We start from the raw sequence: 22,541 nt of genomic DNA on the forward strand, positions 1-22,541 counted from the left end.
ATGATTATTATGGATCAATAATTCAGCTTCAGATGAATTGATCAGTCAGAGAAACAAACTGCATCCGTTTATTAAACATCACAGAACAAATCAAACATCCTGCGAACAGCTTCACATTCAGCTGCTGACAGAAAATCCCTCCGTCGTCATGACGACGATCTTCACTTATTGACGAGGAAACATCTTAACGACTCACTGCTTCAACACTTTTATCTGACAGCTTCCATAAGAACAGAAGAATGAAATCATTTGGTAAAAGTTTCCTTCATCCAAACAAAGTAAACATTCGTTTATCATCATTTGTGTTGAATTGTTTGTTTACAGATAAACATGTAAACAGATTTATAAACCAAATTATAATCTCAGACATGTCAGAGCTGTAGGATCATCTGCTAATTAGACAAACAGCCTCGTTAACTCCAGACCATGTTTGATGTGTGATGACTCCATAACGAGACGTTAACGAGGGTCCAGTCAACACCAGTAGCACTAAACAACTGGTCCCAGTCCAGGTTTCCTGTCTGATGGTTTGTGGTCATTTGATTTTAAGCTGAAATAATTAACAGATCAATTAATCCTTCGATATTTTTAATAATCGTTTAAGTAACAAGACATTTAACACTTAACGAGTCACAACTAACAATGATCTTCATCATCAGTTCAGCTGATCGTTATTTTCTTAATTAATTGATTGTTTTGGTTCATAAAATGTTAGAAAATAGTGAAAGAAATGCACGAAACACTTTCCCAAATTGGCAAATTTATATTTCTTGTTTTTACTTAATTGATTATAAAATAGTTGCAGATTAATTTTCTGTCTGTTTCACTGTTTTCTAGCATTTTACAGACTGGAGCATTAATTGATTAATTGAGAAAATAATCAGCATATTCATTGATATTTTGGTTTTAGGATGAGATCTTGTCACAGGATCAGTTAATAACCGTGTTTATTTTGTACTTTTGAGGTGCAAAATTCCCTAAAAAATTACCACAAAATGACCAAAAACCAGCCGACAGACAGTAAACCTGGAGTTTATGGAGCTTTGAGTTGAAGACAAACGAACAAAGAGAAGCACCGTCGTCCCCGGAGACCGATTTAATAAAGTCTGTCCCTGTTTTGTTTTTGTCTTTTCATTTATAATCAGTAAATCTGTTGATCAGACAGCGAACACAAACATGTGGAATAAATCTAGCAGTCTTTTCTTTGTAGAAAATATACGTCATTATAGCTTCATTTACAATATATCTCAAAACATTTTGTAGAAAGTCGGCGGGCTGTGAAGTGGAAGTGATTATCAGAGAGAAATAAAGAGATAAATCGGTGTTTCCTCTGTTTTTATTCAGCGCTGATGATGATGTCATCGACTGTGTTTGTTACCGAGCTGAGTGAGCAGAACAGACTGAAGACGAGACAAAAATGTGTTTATTTGAATAAATGATTTGAATGAATTATTCCTTGTAAGTTTAGAATTTAGGAAGATGCAATAAGTGGCAAAAATAATGATTTATTGGTCGCTACACACCAATAAAGTTAACGATAAAGACACCAACTAATCATATATTTATATGAAAGTTGTGTTGTGACAGTAAAAAGCTGTTTTAATTAAAGTTGGAGAGCAAACAGTAAGTTAACCGGCTCTCTAGTGAGCATGCTCCGACCGTACAGCGGATTTATTTAATCAGCATCGTGTGAACTCGTTTGGCTTCAATCTAACAGTCGTTCATTTATATGTAAAAGTTCTGCACTGCAGGTTTAATATCCAACATCTGCTGCTTGTTAGCTAGATAGCTAACTGATCACTGTCTGGGCTAAGATACGTTAGCTTGCTAAATAATAAAAGTTTAGCTTTTACTGCAACCTCACCACTAGATGCCACTAAATCCTGCACACTGCACCTTTAACTAAACTAATTCACCCGCTAGCTGATGTTAGCATAATATATGTATACATGGTGATGTTTTCATTAATATACTCCAATATCTGTTGCTTGCTAGCTAGCTAACTATTTACTGCCTTGGTTAAAATATGTTAGCTAACAAACATTAGCATTTTGGCTACTGGTGAGCAGCAGGGAATTAAATATAAAACACCAGACAACCAGAACGTTTACTAGCATGTTAATTAACGTTAGCTTAACTTCTGAAAGTAATTCACAAGTTAGCTTAGGTTAGCATAACTTCCCTGTTGTTGACAGTGGTGATGTTTTCATTAATATATTCCAATATCTGTTGCTTGCTAGCTAGCTATTTAATGTCTTGGTTAAAATATGTTAGCTAACAAACATTAGCATTTTGGTAACTGGTGAGCAGCAGGAAATTAAATATAAAACACCAGACAACCAGAGCGTTTACTAGCATGTTAATTAACGTTAGCTTAACTTCTGAGAGTAATTCACAAGCTAGCTTAGGTTAGCTAAGGGGTTAAAGAAAATGTGAATGAGTTAGTTGTATTAAACTACTTCTATGGAAATATTCTCAAGATGATATAATGAAACCAGTAAGTACCAGTTAATCTATTGTAACTGGTCCTGGTAACAATGGTATTCCATTGTAGCTTTAAGCCTTTTATTCTAATCTGGCGAATTAACGTCACTGTTAATTATTTTGTCAATAAATCTGTTCCAATCTTGGCAAGTTTTCCACCTCAACCAAGATTTAAACTATTTAATGTAAGATTCCTGCTTTTTAAATCTATTTCCAACTATTTTAAATGCACAAATTTAAACGTACATCAAATAGCAGGATGGAAACAAACTTAGTAGCCGCTTAACACTTTCAATTCCCAGACTTTGAACATCAGTTTTACAGTCTGAGTCACAAAAGCACAGTAATTAGTTAATTAGAGGTTAATTAGAGGTAACGTTTCATTATGCTACATGTCTCCCCCGTTAGCACCTAAATTAAATTATATTAAACCAAACTTCACTTTTTTTTTTGTTTTTTTTTTAAATAGTTTTACATATTTGTATCTTTGTCAAACTTTGTTACAAACAGTTAAAAACAGACTTTATTAGCATGTCGGATACCAGTGACGGAGGCTTTACGACCAGTTTGTCACCAGTTTGTTCGCTCTTTCACCAAGTGGGAGATATTGATCCAGATATTTTAGATATCTCAGACTAACTAGCAGCCTGATGTTAACGGTTTTTTCCCCAATCAGCTGTTTGTTATCAGGGTTTGTTTTTTTTTTCTCGCTAAACAAACACGGAGGAAACACCGCCAAGGTCTGAGAGGTTTGCAGTTTAGTTACAGACGTGTCCGTGGTCAGAGGTATCTGGTCAGTTGCTACAAAGGTTTAGAGACAAGGAATGTTGGGGAATCTTTTTGTTTTCCCCCCACAGAGCCTCGTGAGCCTTTAAAGATAATAATAATAATAATAATAATAACAATATTTGTCCATCAGGTCACTGTGGCTTAAAACAAGCAAACAGAAATCTGTGTTTGTTAAATATATTTCTTTTTGCATCATCAGTTCTGCAAAAGAGTCCTGGTTTGTGTTTCCCTGGGCGAAATATAACCTGTCGTCAGGTGAAGCTCATCAGCACCGAGACTCCGTCAGAAAAGAGCTCAAAACAGGAAGAAGACGAGGTCGGCGGTACAAAAATAAGGCGCTGGCGGCTAAACAGACTGCAGGAGAAAAGGTCGGGAGGATTATTATCGCTCCGTTTTTCTGCTTTTATCTGAGATTAAAAGAAGGTTTTTTTTGAGGATTAACTGGATTCCACAGCTGATCCGGTTCCCACAGAGGTTAAACACTAACTGCACAGTCAAAAACAGTCCAACGGCCTGATTCTGACAGACTGCTGCAGGGATTTGAACCAGCAACCTCCCCCCATCAGTCACACACAGCCCACCGCTCTGCTCGGTACAACCAGCGTGTTCACGTCATTCTGCTTTACTTCAAGCCTTTTAGAAGCAGCATCGTTTGTTTTAATCCGTCACAGACACAAAAACGACTCCATATGAAGAAAGTCAGTCCGATATTTCGGCCACAACGACGGAAAAATTAAAAGTACACCTCCGGACACGTTATTCACGATCAAAATATTTGCCTTTTTTACCGTCAAATAAAGTTTTGGGAGCTTTTTTTAGTGCAAATATTTAATTAAATTCAATTTTTCCTGATATGACGGCATATTATACAGTATGTTTTACCATTCATGTCCGTCTTTAATATCTCTGGTTGCTCCGGGTAACGAGCAGCACTGATACATGTTAAATATGGATTTTTATACGAGTTTTACATTAATATAATTACGTACTAAATCAGGTATATATATATATAGTTTATATGTTTGGAGCCAGAGGAGCAGTTTCTGGATAAAATGATAAAATGATTCTGTATTAATTTAAAGGTTTTGCCGTCAACATTTATCAGAGCGACATCTTGTGGCCACGAGAGGAACTGCAGCGACGGCGGGACACCGTTAATTAACCTGGTACCGACGACGCCTTCGATCAAGAGAACATGGACTCGTTTCGGTGCTTGAAGGTCGTTTAGAGTCTTTAATAGAAATCATGAGGATGTGTTTCCGATTTGAGAACTCGGCGATAAACCAGTGACGCCGCCGTGTTCTCCGATATCGTAACTTTTCCTACATTCGCCGAGAAGCAAAGAAAAGAGCAGCTGACGAGAAAGACGACAAAACTTTTCACAACTTGTAAAGCCGTCGCTGATCTTCCTCCTGCGATGTCGTGAACAGTCGCCGACTCGACGCCGTTTGAACGGATCGATACGAGATCGAAGAGCAGCGAAGCAAAGATCAGAATATTGTGAACACGCCGTCCAGCTGACAGGAAGTCTGATGAACCTGACAGAAGCTCGTAGGCCTCGTGTGGTAAAGCGTTCGTCCGTTTTTCTTCAGATAAGAGTCGACGACTTCCTGTTTGGGTGATTAAACCCAGGACAGCTCGCTCTCTGTCCGGCTGGCGCTTCCAGCCCGGATCACCTCGCCACGCCGCTGGCTGACCGGAGGCCTGGCGCTCTCTGCCGCTGGCGTTTCCTCCTGCTTTCAACACGTAGAGAGACAAAGCATCGTGTCCCGTCATTCGTTAAATACAAACAGACATCATACGGGGGGGGGGGCGGAGCCGGCATCCTGCTGCCGTCGAGCGCTTCGAGGAGCCGCTTTCCAACGTCCTGGTGGCGTCGCCGACAGTCGCGGCGAGACAGAAGGTGAACTCGACACCTCGCTAGCTCTCAAACCCGATTCCCGCGTCGCGTCTCCGTCGCGATGTCCGTCCGTTACCGCCGCTCCCTCAGCACATGGAGATGGTGACGTTGATCCCCAGGTTGCCGTTGTCGGCGAAGAGGTGAGCGATGGAGGTATCGAACACCAGGCAGTCACTGTTCATGATGGCGGCCGCCACGCCGTCGTGGATGGAGCGCGGCGTGGCCTCCCAGGTGAGGCGGCGGCGGTTGCCGTTGAGCTCCAGGCGGTAGGCGAAGTTCTCCGCCTGCTTCCGGGTGCCGATGAGCAGCACGACGGCGAAGAACTGCTGGTGTCCCTCGTACTTCTCCTGCTTCTCCAGGACCAGCATGAAGTGGTGGCTGAAACACGACTGCATCATCACCCAGTCCACGGCGCCCGGCAGGTTGATGTCCGTCGCCAGGAAGACAATGTCCTCCCCCTGCAGAGACAACGACATTATAACAGACAGCACGACTCTTCCTCCTCCAAAGAATCTCTCAACATGTTTTGACATTTTTGTGGTTTAAAGTAGATTGAGAAAAGGTCACTTCTTGTTGCCGTGGTAATTTACTGATGACTGTACGCAACATCCTGTCAGCTTTATCATGTGTCTGCATTTCCTGAATAATGTATATTACATGTATATTCTCTTTGCTCCACTTTGGTGGTCGTTGGGGGTAACAGAAACACAGCAGACTGAATTTAACCCTTAAAACAAGGCAGGAGGCTGCAGCGGTGGTTGGTGTTTAAAGTTCTGGTGAGACAATTAAACATGACTGACGTCCAGTTGGAGCTACAGATTAACGTGTTTAAAGGTTTATCTGAAGCCAGACGGGATTTTACAACTCTGGAGAGTCAAACTGTTTTATCTTTTGTTGCGACAACTGAGAGGTTAAATCAAGCAGCAACCTCTGAGGCTGCAGTTCCTTGAACGACAACTAGAGGCTCCAAAAGCGAGTCAATCATAGACCCCCATGTTAAAATGTCCAACTTTACAGCAGAAATAAACATGTTTACAGCCTGGTACAAACAACGGTTTTGGTCTCTGTAGCTAATTTCCTCTTTCATGACAACTGTACGGGGGTGAATGTTTTTATAACAAACCCGTTTAAATGTTATTAAACCGTAAAGTTCTGCATAATGAAGGACATGGCTGCTTTGAGTGACAGGTCCGCCAGCCGCTAGGTGGCTTGTTTCAGCCATTCGGCCCGCCTCTTTGCCCATTTTTGATTGGCTGGGAGTTAGGCAGCATCACGCACTGCCAAGATGGCGACGGCCGGAGCGGCTCACTTTGAGCTTCAAAACCGCTCTTCAGAAACCAACGAGTGTCGTCACGGTAACTACGTCCATATTTTTATACAGTCTATGGGTTAAACACTCAAATACGGTTTTCACATTACAAAAGTACTTCACCAGGAATGTGCGCTTGTTCGTGATTGGCTAATGAAGCCCTTTGCCGGATGATGTCACACTGCAGCAGAAGTTGAGCCTGTTTCAACTTTGCTTTGTTTTTCTGAACTCTCTGCGTTTTTGCTCTGAACGTCACGTTAAAAGTCTCCCAACTATCTACTAAAATACACAACAACCAGTAAGATCTAACCAGTATTTCAACCAATCAGACTGGAATTAATTAATTAAAAAAAATAAATCAGCAATGGGCCAACATGAGAAAGAAAATGTCACCCACTGATGTAATAAATAACATGTAATAGTTTCATTTAAGCCATAATGTGAATAAAAATATAATCCGCTTCATGTTGCACCTGAACGCAACATTTAATCTTGAGAACATGCCGTGTTGAGCTCATGTTAAAGGTTACGTTTTGGTGCCGACCTGCAGCGTGGTGATGGACTTGTGCGCGTGCATCAGGTGAGGCATGACGGCCTCCAGCGAGCCGTGCCACTTGCAGGTCGCCCCGGGACACGGACAGGTGTACGGCCTGAACTCACACACCTCCTCGTGATCGGGCTTCTCGCTGTGGTGAAGAGACAGCAGACAGCCGGCCGACGAGTACTGCGGAGAGGACACAGAGAGGAAGACGCTTTCATTATCATCATCATCATCACCTTCCTGCGTGTGTTTCACTGGCAGCAGAGACAAATGGAAATCACAACGTCACATTTTAAATTCACCAAACCACAATTTATTCTTTTCAGCTGCATAATTAACAGAATACTGTGTTGTAAAACATCACAGGTCCATAAATTTGCATCTCATCAGCAGGTCAGCATGTGGAAGTTCTTCAGACGTTCAACACAAGTGTGAAACTGTGGAAAAAATAAATAAATAACATGAAGTAGCTTCTGTCCGACCTCCCTGTTAGTGTGGAGTCGCTCATTAAAGCAGCAGGAATCACTTTCAATCATCAAACTCCTGCTTTCTGTCGCTGTAATTAGAAGAAACGTATCAGTTCATAAAAACCTGAAACACACGATGCTGTAAAAGAAACGTAACGTTAGCATCAAGCTAACAGATCAGCTCAGGATGAAACATCAGGATTTATAAAAGATAAATAGATTTCATGGAGCAGAGGCTCAAGTTGGCAGTTTGTGTTTCCTTTTAGTGCTGCAACCAACAATTATTTTAAGTTAAATTATTATAAATGACGTCTTCAAACGTCTCATTTTAAAACAAAGATTTTCAGTTTACTGTCAGAGGACCGAGGCATACAAGGGCTTTTTTGCCCTCATGAAATACCTTTCGGGGACTAGGGCTGTAGTCAATCAAAGAAAATCTTGGTCGACTGAAATTGTACACAATCTTCAACTAATTGATTAGTCGTGGGGGGGGTAACGGGACAGAGTGCGCAGTGAACTCTGCAGTCACACATTTCTCCGCGTCGGTTATGCTAACCTATTGTTGCTAACTTTGGAGCTTCACTTTTCCAGCACTTGAGGAAACAACAGACGTGACTTTTAAGCATTTATTAACTGACACACTGTAGTCTGTACATTTACTGCCAGACTGATAACTTACCGCTAACCTTTTCCTCTGCTCCGCTCGCATCCACCGTCACTTTCCTGCCGCTTCAAACGTACTACGCAATGACGTATTCCTTAACGTAGTTACGCTACCAACAGTTTCCATGGCAACGACACGGAGGTTGACTCACGTACCGGAGCAGCGCTGCACAGAGGCTCCCAAACGCTATTGATTTCCGAATGAAAGGATATTTAGCTTTATTTTTGACATTAAAAAAAATATTTTTTTTAGCCTGGCGGGAGTTCTTGTTGTGATAATTATAGGTGAAACACTGATTCAGTAAACGTTCAGTAAACGTTGAGTACAGTTAGACCCAGCAGGCTCCGTTAGGTTGGGCGAGTTCAAAGGTAATTTGTTAGTCTGTCCCTCCCGCTGCAGGAAATAATGGATTAATCCTGGATTAAAGCTGTTGATGTAGCACTTTATTCCTTATGGAAGTAACACGGAGATTATTCGACCAATGAGACTTTAGTCGGACGAGAGCATATCGACCAACTAATCGACCAGTCGACCAGCAGCCATATTGGAGACATTTTGGATAGAAATGCTTACAGATACAACATCTCAACTACACTGCTGATCGTCTGCATGTTACGTACGCCACATTTCTAACTGATTGTGACTCAGCTGGAAGCGTGACAGGTCTGTATATTTATCACTAATGAAAATAATCATTAGTTGCAGCTATAAATCCTTTATTTATATAGACACACACAGTGATATCTGCTGGATGCTTGTTTACATCCATCTACAACTCTGAGTCATCTATAAATGAAGTGTAATATTTTCATGCTGATATATTCAGTCAGTATGTTCCTACATGCTGCTGCCTGCAGCCTGTGAATTAATTTACTCCTGATTAAAACCGTGCAGATGAAGTGTGAGGCAGACTGTGATGTAAATATAGCCTGAGTGTGTGTGTGTGTGTGTGTGTGTGTGTGTGTGTGTGTGTGTGTGTGTGTGTGTGTGTTCTGCTCATTCAGGAGCAGATTACAACATAATGGCTGCAGCTTTTCTCCTTGATTTTCTGAGAAGCTGAAGGTCACAGTGATGGGATTCATCAGCACCTACAGATACAGTCGGAGCCTCTATCGCCGCGCTGATGATGAAGGTAAATGAGGTATGAAAACAGCGAGGTGGCAAAGAGCTCAGGAAGACAGAGAGGTACTCGAGGGAGGGAGGCGGCGGCGATGTTGGTGATGCGGTTTGAACATCATGGAGAGCAAGCATCCATAAACATGAGGAGAGGGAGGGGGGGGAAGGGGGGAGCGTCACGGCGTCGCTGGGGAGATTCAAGACGACAGAAACAGAGCGAGAGACGAACACACGCAGAAATATCAATCAGTTTCACATTAAATCTGCCGCTGATGGCGTCAGCGTGTCCAAGAGACATGAAGGAGACAATAACCCAGCCTCTCTATAGCATATCATACACTAAAACATTTGAATCCATTTTAAGGCATTTGTATTCTTATTCATGAATGTCTTTTACTTCAGATTTTAAGCGGCGTCTCTGTTTTAATGTATCTCTCATTTGTCTTGTTTGCCTCCTTTTATTCTTCTTCTTAATGTTCTCAATTATTTTCTTGTTTCAAGACATTTTAAATCTGTGAAGTGTCCCTTTAAAGTCATCATGTCTGTCTGAAGGGTTTTTATCAGCATTTTGAAAGACTTGTTGAATGTTTGACCTGCAACATCTGCAGGTGGATGATGGACGCTTCCCTTTATTCATGAATATATAATTTAAAAACCTCTTTCTGTTTGTTTTTGTTTACTCCTGACACCTGGCGACACATTTCTTATTTACAGCAGCGGACGACACCGAATCTGTCGACAGCAACACGAGCTGCCGACAGAACATCAAGAGTCCTCCACAGATTCATTAAACACTGTAAGAAGAAGAAAAGGATCAAAACCGAAGCTTCAGAAGCAAAACATGATGCCTACATTACCCACGATGCAGCTGAAGGGTGTGTTATGCTAGTAGTGGAGCTGCTACAGATGTGGAAACAGATTTTAACGTGACCAGAAATAAAAAAGACGTTTAGAGAGAAGCTGCTAACTGCTCAGCAGGAGGTTCAGTGTTTGTCTGATGAAATATTCATCTGCTCTGCAGGTCACAACGCAGCAGCAGCAGCTTCCTGAGAAAACCAGCAAACACACACCTGCTTTATAAAAATGACGTTCCCCGACTCCGTCTTCATCCTGCAGGATGTTATTTTAAATCCTCCTGGATCTAAGTTCTTCATTTCTATTTTACCACCTGTTTCTGTAGCTCTGCAGGACTAGCAGGAGTAAACAACAACAACAACAACAACAACAACTTCAGCCTCATTCAGACGAGATAAACGTCACAGGAGGAAGCAAGGAAAGAATCCAGAAGACGTCCAGCAGGACAAAGCCGAAAGAGACAAAAACGTCAAAAAGAAAGAGTCAAAAGTCCTTCTCAGAGTCAGAACTGAACATACAGACATGAAACACATTCACACACTTCCTGAGGATTCATTATCTCCAGTAAACCTCCATAAATCCACTAAGAAACCAGAGAAAAGAGGCTGCAGACGCCTGAGTTTTCCTCAGTTGTTACGCTGCAGACAGGAGCTGCTAACAGCTGATTCATACGACTTTTAATGGAAACTATTTGACTCAATGTGAACAAATCAGGTGTGAAAACGTGTCTTAAAGAGAACAGCAGCTGCTACGTGTAGCTGACGATACGACAACGAGCTTTTATTGGTTCTTGCTCTCCTGATGTTGACGCGTTGACGTTAGCAAAAAGGAAAAAACTCAGAGATGCAACTTTAAAATAAAAGGATGTCGCTCCGGATTACTGAAGGACGAGTCACATACAGAGAGAGACTGGATTCAAACACCAAACCTCCACCACAGACCTGAACCTGATCACATCTGCTGTAAACATCTGTTGTTTAGAGGATCAGAAGCTGAAACCAGCAGCAGAAACAGACTCTGATGTCATCAAGGTTACTTCAATCTTTAAAAAAAAGGAAGCTGAGTCATTGCAGGAATCTCTCACACACACACACACACACACACACACACACACACACACACACACACACACACACAGACTCCTCTCATGTGAGTGCAGCAGACAGGAATACTCTTATCCAGCTGCATTCATACATTTTTCAGAGGATTAAGAAGTGAACATATGCAGGGATCTCATTAAACTGTCTGAGTGCACTTCTGTCTTTATGAAGAACCTGCAATAACAACACTGACATCATGATAGAAGTTAACATGTCGAACATGTTAGCAAACATCCAGCAGTTACGGAGCAACATTATCGTTCATTTGGAGTCATGTTTCTGTCCAATATTCAGTCTCTCTACCGACTCCTGAGGGAAATATCTGGCTCTGTAGCTGCTAAATGCTCCACTATGTCCACCAGCTAGCTAACTGTGTCTGTTAGCAGGTAGCGTACGGCGGCTAAAGTTGCAGCTTTGACATCTTTCAGCAGATGGTGACCAGCTGCCGGTCTGAAAACAAGAGCAGGATTTCAGCGATTCAGCCACTGAAATATTCAACTGAACCACATTGTGAGTCAGACTGACTGACTGACTGCAGGTCAGGAGCAGGAAAACCAACACAGCAAGAAAAACACTCTGCAGAGCCTCAGCTGCACCACCGCAATCAATACCAATCTGGATAAAAGTACTTTGAGTGTGTGTGTGTGTGTGTGTGTGTGTGTGTGTGTGTGTGGTGAGACAGCCTGGTGAAGGAAATCTTTTTACCTCTAACTCGTTTACCACACAGGTTTTTTTTTTTCAGTGGAGTCAGTTTGTTTGAGATCAATGATGAAATAAGATAAATGGAGTCTTTAAACAGATGAAGTCAGAACATTAAGACCACGTCCACAGTGAGACGGATACGTTAGTCAACACTTCTTCTTCTCTCCGGTGTTTTTCTGGAGCTTTTACCAAACGGCCTCCAGAGTGAATAAATGTGAAATCAACGGCTCGGAGTGTTTGCAGGATTTAGTTGGTTTAACGTAGACGTCGTCTCCTGCAGGCTGCAGTGTTTACTGTGTGTAAACAAAACAAACAACATCCTGATGATGTTGTGTTGCTTCACATACAGGTGAGATGATGAAATACAAACCAACATGTCCAGTTTGAGGAACAGATTCATGAGTTTGAAGGTTTATCAGAACTGTGTTATTATTATTATTATTCTATCTTTGTTTTTTATATTTATTATTTCATATTTCATCATCATGATCACGAGGTAAACTGAAGAAATTCAGCGTTCATGTAACAAAGTTATCTACGTTATAAACACCTTGCATGTATTTGATTGGCCGGTTCAACTTGATCCAAATGTCGTCTGATGAATAAACACACAGCTTTTCATTCAGGAAGAGGCTGAGACACAGTCGACCTTCAGGAAGTGGAAACATGTTTTTAAATGAGCAGAAAGCATCAGAGAAGAAGAACGTACGGGAACACAGACGGTGTGTGAAAACAATAAACTGCTGCTTTACGAGGACGAGACATGCTAGCTGTTTCCACTTGTTTCCAGTCTTTGTGCTAAGCTAAGCTAACCAGCTGTTGGCTGTAGCTTTGTATTTACCGCACAGACATGAAAGAAAAAAGTAGAATTTAGCTCCCAAAACATGGATTTCACCATATCTGGTCTATTACATTTTGTATAGTTTTGCCTCGTTACGCTGTATCTCAATAATTAATATATTACAGCAAATAACTGAACAATTATGAGGATATTTTTGGATATTTTGTGGTAACTGTGACTGTTCTTGCTCATGTATCGAGTGATTTGTACATATAATAACATCAGCATGTTGTAATTTGGTGTCTTGTTTGCCTGATGAAGACCTGATGGTCCAATCATTGCTTCTGTGGGTGAAATTAATTTTTTGGGAGCTAAAATTCGATGCATGAACACTTTACTGTCTTCCTTCATTGAATCTGTCGTCCTGTGTACGACCAACTCACTGCAAGAAAAGCGATGAAGCGTTTTCCCCCAAAATCTCTTCCTGTAAACCCGTCTGGGATCTTCCAGGACTCACCTGGCTGCCCGGCAGAGGTTTGGTGTGGCCGACAGGTCGACTGGCCCTGTCCCTGACCTCTGACCCCTGCTGCTGCTGCTGCTGCTGCTGTTGTTGTTGTCCGGCGTTAGCGGTTAGCCCTGCGGCGCTAGCTGAACCGACTCCGTGGTGGCGATGCCAGCCCAGCAGGCAGCGCCACTGAGCCAGCTCCCTGAGGAGAGGCAGGCAGGAGGCCGGACACAACATCGAACACACGACCGCTGCACAAACACACACACACACACACACGTTTACACACGTTTACACACAGCTTGATTACCTTTTCCAAACTTTTAGTCGTACAGTCCAGAACTTTGTTGCAACAGTTGTTCGTGAATCCGTCGCCAAGTTTGTGCGTAAAGTCTTTGAGTTCTCAGAAACAACCAGCTGGTTTCACACTGATCAGGTTGAACCAGTAAAACTTAAGGAACGTCTTAGCTAATAAAAATGTTAGTAATATGTAAATCATTTGCGAGGAAACATCTGTAACGCCGTCCAACGATGTAAACAGGAAGTGACTGTAGCATCAGGAGCTGTAACATAACTTACAAAAATAAAAGGAGCCAAAAGATAAAATGAGATAAAATAATAACTGTGAATTTGTTTTATTTCTATCTGCAGAGATTATGCTAAGCTAGCTGACGTTATCTGGTCATTTAGTTGAACATTAGTTCAGTAATTTGAGGTTTGTTGTGTTTTTAGTGAAACGTGAAGCGTCGGCGGCTCAGACGTGTCTTTAATCTCCAGTCAGCAGCTGTAAGTTATCAGCAACAAATCTGTAACTAGTCAGTTTTCATTTAGTGACTCGTAAACTTATTAAACATGACGATGTAACGAGGCGAAGTTTAAAATTACAAACAGCTGCTGCAACAAAACACACACACACACACACACACACACACTGTAGATAAAACACAACGATACCACAGAGCAGCAGAGTCGTCAACAACAACAACAACAACATAAACGTCTCTGAAGTTTCTCCACATACAAACACACACGAGGTGGAAAAATTAATACAAGTTTTAAAAAATTACTAAATAATTAATGAAAAATTTAAACTGATCAATTTTCTCTTAAATTAAAAAAAAACAAAAGATGATTTAAGTGTTTATGATTAAAGCGATTAACCAATTAACTAATTAAATAATTATTCAATGGACCGTAAATTTATCTGCAACTATTTTAATAATTTAATAATTGTTTTAGTCCATTTTTAAGCAAAAAAAAAGCCAAAATTTTTGCTGGTTGCAGCTTTGAGGAAGATTTGAATGACAGTAAACTGAAACATCTGTTGATAAAATGAGACTTTTGAAGACGTCAACATGAGCTCTACTAAAAATTTAAAATCGATTAATTGAGAAAATAATCAGCAGATTAAACAATAATGAAAAAGTGCTCGTTAGTTGCAGCAGCTGGAGGGTTATTGTTATTATATAAACAGTAAAAGACTCACAGCTGGAACCAGTTCACCACTGGTTCTTTTCTTAAACTGGGTTTTAAATGTTGTAAATGTGGTTTTAAACTCAACAAAACCAGAAAAACTTTGAGCAGGAAGTCACATTTATCCTCTCATTGACAAACGATTTCATTCATTGCTTCACTTTTCTAAAATTAGATCTCAAACATGTCATTGTGAAGGGATTTGTCCCTCCCGGCTCTCCGTACATAAGCAGACAGACAGAAACAGACAGCAGCTGCTCAGACAGACTGCAGCGGAGCCACGTGGAGATCATATAGCAGAGATCCAGACGACAAAATAAAAACACATGAAACGAGGAGATTAATCCTCCGTTTACTCGCTGCCAGCATGTGACTCATCAGATTAAAACTTCAGGACACCTGTTGATAAAGTTTTTATAAGTTTTCCAATCTGAGCTGTGAGACTTTAAACTGATGTTTTATATCATTATCGAGTCATCTGCAGATTATTTCTGTCTATTAAATTTAAGAAACGACGTCATTAAATGTCTCGTTTTGTCCAAAATCCCCAAAATATTCAGTTTATTATCATTTATCATCATTTCAGACACAGAAAAGCTTCAAACATTCACATCTGAGAATCTACAACCAGCAAATATTTAACTGTAACGATCAAACTCGTTAGCAATTAATTCTCAGTCTGTCAATTAACACCTAAACTGACGAGATTAACGGAAGTGAAGATCAGATTATTGATGATGTAACAGATTCAGACATGTAAACACCTGAAGTGATTCATCAATCAGCAGAAAATACAGAAAAACTGTGACAATCAATTACAAAACAATCAATTAAGATAATTAAATGAACTGAATGGCAGGATGGTGCGTTCATGGGCAGCTTTCTAGATGGGAAAACAAACGTCTCTAATGAAATGCGTGAAGCATTATGGCTGCAATTAATTATTATTTTCATTATCGGTTCATCTTGTGCCTTTTTTTGACCAACTGATTGATCATTCAGCCGATAAAACACAAAAGCAGCAAAGTCTCACATTTAAAACTGTTTTTCTTGATTAAACACTAAAACAATTCATTGATTATGAGAATTGTTGCTCATTTATTTAAAAATGTGATTTCTATTCTTTCAATAAGTGAGTCAATAAGTATTGACAGTTTTCAGCAGGATTATAAACTGAATAATTGATCTGTTAACTGATTGACAGAATTTGATTTAGTTTTTTTTATGGAATAAAGTTAATGTTTGTTTATTTGTGGTTGTTTATTTCCTGCATGTTGGTTAATCAGGATGTGAACTTGAATCTCAAATGTTGTAAATACATTGAGCTTTTTGAATCTTTAATAGATTAATTTAATGATTCAGTCATTTATTAAGCAAAAACACTGAATATCCTGTGATGTCAGCTTCTCCTGTTTGACTGTTTTTATATATTTTAAACTGGAAACTGAATATTTCGGGGTTTTGAAGACATTTGAAGACAATTTTCTGACACATAAATGAAGAAAACAACCGTCAGAAGAATCAATAATGAAGATAATTGTTAGTTAAAGGCCTGTTGTTGACACACACACGCGCGCACACACACACACACACACACACACACACACACACACACACACACACACTTAACACACAACTAGGCAAGTTTAACAATGAGTCAATTCATCAGAATGACGTAAACATGTCATATCAACAGTTCCAATGATCAATCGTTTAAATTGATTATCTCCAGTCAGAATATTACAAACATTAACCGACACCGACTACAGGACTGAAAACAATAACCAATAAATAATCAATCAACACATCACAATTCTTAGACGCGTCCCCAGTCTGCACACACACACACACACACACACACACACACACACACACACACACACACACACACACACACACACACACACCCACACACACACGTACCAGCTCTGTTGGTGAATCTAAACAGACGCAGCAGTAATGCAGCTGAATCTCGCCCGCTCTCTCTCTCTCTCTCTCTCTCTCCTGCTGCGGCAGCAGAAGAAGAAAAAAAACAACAACAAACTGTTTTCTTCTTCTGTGGTGAAAAAAAAAAACCCTTGAAGCACCGAAAACACACACACACACCCTGACACACAGATGCCGATACACTCTGTCAGCTGTGCGGCGTTTCGACCGTCCAAGGTGAAACACGCTCCCTCTCTCTCTCTCTCCCTGCCTCCTCTTCTTCTTCTTCTCTGACTGAGAGGCAGAAAAACATTCGTCCTCCAACCGTCCGCGCAGCGCCGTCACCGACACACACACACACACACACACACACACACACACACACACACACACACAGTGGGGGCGGGGAGAAAGAAAGCTGAGATAGAGAGAGAGAGAGAATAAATGGGCAGTATCGCTCAGCCGAGTGCGATCCTCCTCCTCCTCCTCCTCCTCCTCCTCCAAGCATCTGTCAACACCCCCCCAACACACACACACACACACACACACACACACACACTGCAAAACACACACACACACACTGTAGGACACACTGATCCGCTTTCATGCCTCTTTCCTTTTAACTCTGCTGTGTGTGTTTAGCTTTTTAAGACATATTCTGCACATTTTCAGCTCTATATTTATATTCTGGGGCTCTACTGGAATAAAAACTCCTTATTTATCTTCTACTGGTCCTTTATGCAGCCCCTCAGTTCAGCCTCTGTCTGAAACAGGCCGTTTTAGCTTCCTGTCTCTTTAAGGCCCCGCCTCCTGATGAGCCCACTCTGTTCTGATTGGTCAGCTTTCAGGAAGCTTCCTCCGGCTCCGGAGGCTACGTAAACAAACTATAGTAGCAGGATTTCACTTCTTTTTCTCCTTCTTTACTCCAAATGTCAACTTCTCAAATCCATCCGTACATGTTGGACAACGTGAACAACACATGGAAACACCTTAGCAACCACCTTAGCAACCAAGGCTATAGAACAGACGGCTGTTTATGAGCATGTGCGAATGATCTGATGTGGAGGAAGTAGACGTAACGTTGTAAACGAAGCGTTCACGGCAGGTTGAAGCCCTGAGTTTTGACTTACAGGCAGCATTTTTATATACGTTCATGTCAAGTTTTGGACCTTTGATCATGTTTATTCCTCCTCTGACCTTTACCTTCTTCTTTCTTGATAAAACACCGAGGTAAGGCTGCAACGAACGACTGTTCTCATTATCAATTATTTTCTCAATTAATTAATTATTTGTTTGGTCAATAAAATGTCAGAAAACTGTGAAAAATACAACTGCAACAATTAAGATATTAATCAAATTGACAAAAAAATGTTTGTTTTGTTCAATTTTTCAAGCAAAAACATCAGATTTTACTGGTTTCAGCTTCTCAAATGTGACGATTTGCTGAATGAAATATCTGATACCTGGTTTGTTTTTGTATTTTGATCCAAAAGCGACATATAAAAACAGGTCACGAGCATCGAAACATCAGATTTGTTTGAAAAGAAAGAAGAGAGATCCTGACTGACGGAGTACATGATGTTCACGGTCACACTGAGTCACTTCAATAAACACGACGACGACGGCGAGTTACGCAGAGAAAGAAGGAAAACAGATCAAAGAGCTGAGTGAAGCAGAGACGGAGGATGAGGAGGGAGCAGCTCCATAAAAAAAAACACTTTAATTCAATTACACACTGATGGAGAGTTTAGTGAAGCACTCAGGAGGATCAGATTCATCACATTAATGACCTCACAGAGGAAGGTGAGGAGACGTCAGCCGGCCATGATGAAGAGCGTGGGACTGAAATCAATATCATGATGTTAAATAGGACGATGTTCTAATGTTCAAAACTGCAGACGTCTGCAAAACCATAAAGGCATCAAACTGATGCTAAAGGACATTAAACAGAAACCTTCAGAGTAGAAACACGTTTAAAAAGCTATAATATGTAATTATTCCACATTAAAATGTCTAAAAACAACTAGACCTATGTTATATATGTTGTTGTACTTACATTATCCAAAATGTTACTTTTAATCAAAGTAACGGACCGTTTCATTTGGTCGCCTGTCGATGGCGTCATACCTCCTCTACCAAAGAGTAAACACACACAAGATGCATACGGCGGCGCTGTGTTTGTCCGCTACAATGGCGTCTACCAAAGAGTAACTTACACACATACAAGATAATACATCGGCGTTGTGGTTGTTCCACACAAACTGTTATAAATGGACTTTTATTCAGTTTTAAGACACATTTTCATGATACATTTAGGTGGTTTTTAACTACATCTTTTAGCTGGAAGAAGGATTTTAGTCATTAGACGTCTGGATCTTAAGTTATCAGAGAAATAAACTGGACAAACGTTAGCAGCAGCTCGGCTAACAGCCCCTCCAGGAAGTCCGGTGGTCACCAAACATCGTCAGAGAAATATTGATTATTTAGGTGAAACAACTTTAATTAGTATTTTTAACGATTTTAATCTGCGTGTATGTTTGTTTCTGGAGAGGAGGAGACCTCTGCAGATAATTCGGCTCCCGGGAGAAACGTCTGGATCTAAAGTTATCAGAGAAATAAAGACTCCCATGTTAAAATGCCCAACTTTACAGCAGAAATAAACATGTTTACAGCCTGGAACAAACAACGGTTTTGGTCTCTGTAGCTAATTTCCTCTTTCATGACAACTGTACGAGGGGTGAATTTTTTTATAACTCACCTGTTTAAATGTTATTAAGCTGTAAAGTTCTGCATAATGAAGGACATGGCTGCTTTGAGTGACAGGTCCGCCAGCCGCTAGGTGGCTTGTTTCAGTCATTCGGCCCGCCTCTTTGTCCATTTTTGATTGGCTGGGAGTTAGGCAGCGTCACGCACTGCCAAGATGGCGACGGCCGGAGCGGCTCACTTTGAGCTTCAAAACCGCTCTTCAGAAACCAACGGGTGTCGTCACGGTAACTACGTCCATATTTTCAGACAGTCTATGGTTTGGATGTAGTTTAACTTTTTATGTCACAGTTTACATGACTGTCGTGACTCAAGGCGGCTAATGTTGCATCTACGTTTTTTTGTTAACCTAACATTTAAACTCAAACATTATCTTAAGACAGTTACAGCACCAGCTAACGTTCTGTGGTTCGGCTTGATGTGAAACGCTGATTAACTGCAAAATTTCATGTCTCATTGCAGACAAAGTAGAGAAACTGCTGTAAGTATAAGTCACAGACAGCGTGTCAGGACGTCTGCAGGTATGTTTACCTGCTGTTTAATGTGCTGCAGGTCAGCAGCTAATTAGCATTTAGCTGCTAACACTTTTCACAAGCTAAGCTACAAGACGTGTTCATGTTAGTAAGTTATCATCAGGTTTTGATGACGTGGACACAGGATGTTTCATTCACCACCGTGTTTAAAGGAGAAAGTTATCAGGCCTCTTGTTCTTGTTCCTTCCTTTAAATGTTTTACAGAATAAATAGAAAGTTATATTTGTTTCCTGTAGTTTAAAGACTGACATTAACTTCAGAAAGTTACAGCGCAAGCTAACGTTTAAACACTAACTAACTTTAGGAAGTAAAATTAATGAAGCACATCGATAAGAGTTCTAAGTATTGATAAGCAGTGCCTGTATTAATATGTTTATACTTTAATTAGTGCATGGAAGTCATGATTTAAAGATGTCTTATCTCTGTAACGAGTCAACCGTCAAATCAATCAGAGAAGAAAAGCATCAGCTGTCAGCTCTCTTTCTCCTACATGACCTCTTTTCCTCCCAATCAGACATCATCCTCCTCCTCCTCCTCCTCCTCCTCTTCCTCCTCAGGCTTCAGCTTTCAGTCGACCTCACTTCAACTTTAATGTGTCTGTAACGCAATCAGAGAGTCGCTTCTGACAGCCAGCGAACTACACGCCAAACACACAGACACCCAAACACAACACTGGTACAGCTGAAGATGTGACTGTTGACACAAAGCTGGAAGAAAACAAACCAAACTAAACACTGAATCACTGAGGAGCCCTTCAGCAGGTGTGGAGGGTGTTACAGTACACATCCAAAAACAATCTGATCGACTGGTTTGAAACAGAAAAGATAAAACACACAGACGTAACTCTTATTATTTACACGCATGTCAAAGAAAAAGCCACGTAAACATCTATAAGTCGTCATATACTGTGTGAATGTGATCAGGAAATAGAGAGTATTGATTTCCTGGATCAATAAACGCAAAAAGAATAAAAACCTTTTCTTTAAAAACAAGCAGCAAAGTTGTAAGAATGATCTGAAGCACTGAGATGTTTTTGTTTCCATTTTAATGTTTCATACATGTGAATAAAGAACATAAACCAGCTCCACTCTTCTTCTGTGGAGAATTTTCTTGCTGACTTTGTTCTCCTTTAAGTTTCCACAGAAAGTTGTCAGACTCTTTTTAAACACAAGAGTTTGTTTTGGTCCTTGTGACACCCTGTGACGTCACATGTGATACGCACACACCTGTCAGCGCCGGTTAGCTTGTAACAGAACGAGGAAGTTTGGTGAAAAAAAGTGGACTGAAGTGAGCAGTTAGCTCGTGTTTGTGTCGGCCCTCCGTTAGCACGTGAACAGGTGCGTCTGCGGGAGTCTTACCTTACAGGGGAACGGCAGCGTGGAGGCCACCTTCTCCATGGCCAGGTTGCGGATGCTCGGGGTGAGCGGGCCTCGGCAGGTCGGGCAGCAGCTCAGCTTCTGGCGGCACTGGTTGCAGACCAGGTGACCCGCCTGACACTGCAGGATGGGCGGCAGCACATAGTCGAAGCATACCGGGCACTCGAACAGCCCCGTGAGCTCCGCGGACTGGCCGGGCAGGCCGGCCGCGGGCAGGGACACCGCGGAGGAAGCGGCAGCCGACCCTGACCCCGCCACGGAGCCTACACCGGCGGCTACTGCCGCTGCGGCAGCCGCGGCGGCGGCGGCGGCAGCTGCGCCTCCCGGTCCCCCGTGCTTTCCCCCGCCTGCCTTCCCGGCCCCGAGTCCTCCACCTCCGGCTCCGGCACCGGCTGAGGACGGACGGCTCATCGCTTCCAGCTGCGGTCCCTTTCCTGCTAACTGCCGAGCGGCGGTACCGTCATCTACTGTTTACTATCGGACGTCGCTCCGGGCCCCCCGGAGACACAACATGGCGGCTGCCAGTTTGTATCGCCTGCCGCCTGCTGTCATTGGCCGTTACATCATTGATTGACAGGCCGCTCAGCCAATCAGAGAGTGGACTCGTGTCATTATGTAATGTTTGGCAGCAAAAAATAAAAGATAACGCACAGATTGTAGAACTAACTGATATTATTATTATTATTATTATTATTATTATTATTATTATTATTATTATTATTCCATTATAATCCATTATGTAGCTGCAGTAACACTCTGAAAGGGGATATTCTGCATTATGAGTACTTTTACTTTTTATATTTTCTGGATATTTTGCTGATGATAGTTCTGTGCTTTTATTTATTAAATACTTACACTTAGTGACAGTATTTTCACATTAGTATTTTACTGCTTTTACTTCTTCCACCAAATGTGAGGTACCATACTTCTACAACTAATACAACTGTACATATACTCTTACATTTACTACTGTCACTACTGTTAAAACTACTCATTTATTTGATCTCACAGAATTATTTTATTTTAATTTTACTCTGTTGTATTTATTGCTTATTTGCAACCTTTAATTTGTTAATTGTTTTTATACAATTAATGTAAAATAACCTGAGCTGCATCTCATCTATGGAAGATGCTATATAATAAAGTTTATTATTGTTGTTGTTATTGTTATTACTGCATCTTTGTTACAACAACTACACTGTTATAAGATGGTTTCCTTGCTGGACTGACTGTGTGTTTTGGAAAACTGGTAATTTG

General features: G+C 41.1%; 1 protein-coding gene across 3 annotated transcripts; it reads right to left on the minus strand.

The window, feature by feature from the left end:
* Positions 1–52: 52 nt before the first annotated feature.
* siah2l (seven in absentia homolog 2 (Drosophila)-like) lies at positions 53–21,787 on the minus strand. 3 transcript variants are annotated; one of them, XM_067608951.1, is made up of 4 exons: positions 21,267–21,405; positions 13,226–13,464; positions 7,027–7,206; positions 53–5,631 (listed from the first exon to the last, which is right to left on the minus strand). In XM_067608951.1, exons 2-4 carry the CDS (start codon positions 13,448–13,450, stop codon positions 5,260–5,262), a joined length of 777 nt encoding a protein of 258 aa, XP_067465052.1. In that variant the 5' UTR covers positions 13,451–13,464; positions 21,267–21,405; the 3' UTR covers positions 53–5,259. The 3 variants fall into 3 exon arrangements, with proteins under 3 accessions (XP_067465052.1, XP_067465051.1, XP_067465050.1); XM_067608950.1 differs by lacking the exon at positions 21,267–21,405 and adding an exon at positions 16,610–16,724; XM_067608949.1 differs by lacking the exon at positions 13,226–13,464 and having other exon boundaries at positions 21,267–21,787.
* Between the last annotated feature and the right edge of the window lie 754 nt (positions 21,788–22,541).

This window comes from Thunnus thynnus, chromosome 13 (assembly GCF_963924715.1).
Source record: "Thunnus thynnus chromosome 13, fThuThy2.1, whole genome shotgun sequence".
NCBI lineage: Eukaryota > Metazoa > Chordata > Actinopteri > Scombriformes > Scombridae > Thunnus > Thunnus thynnus.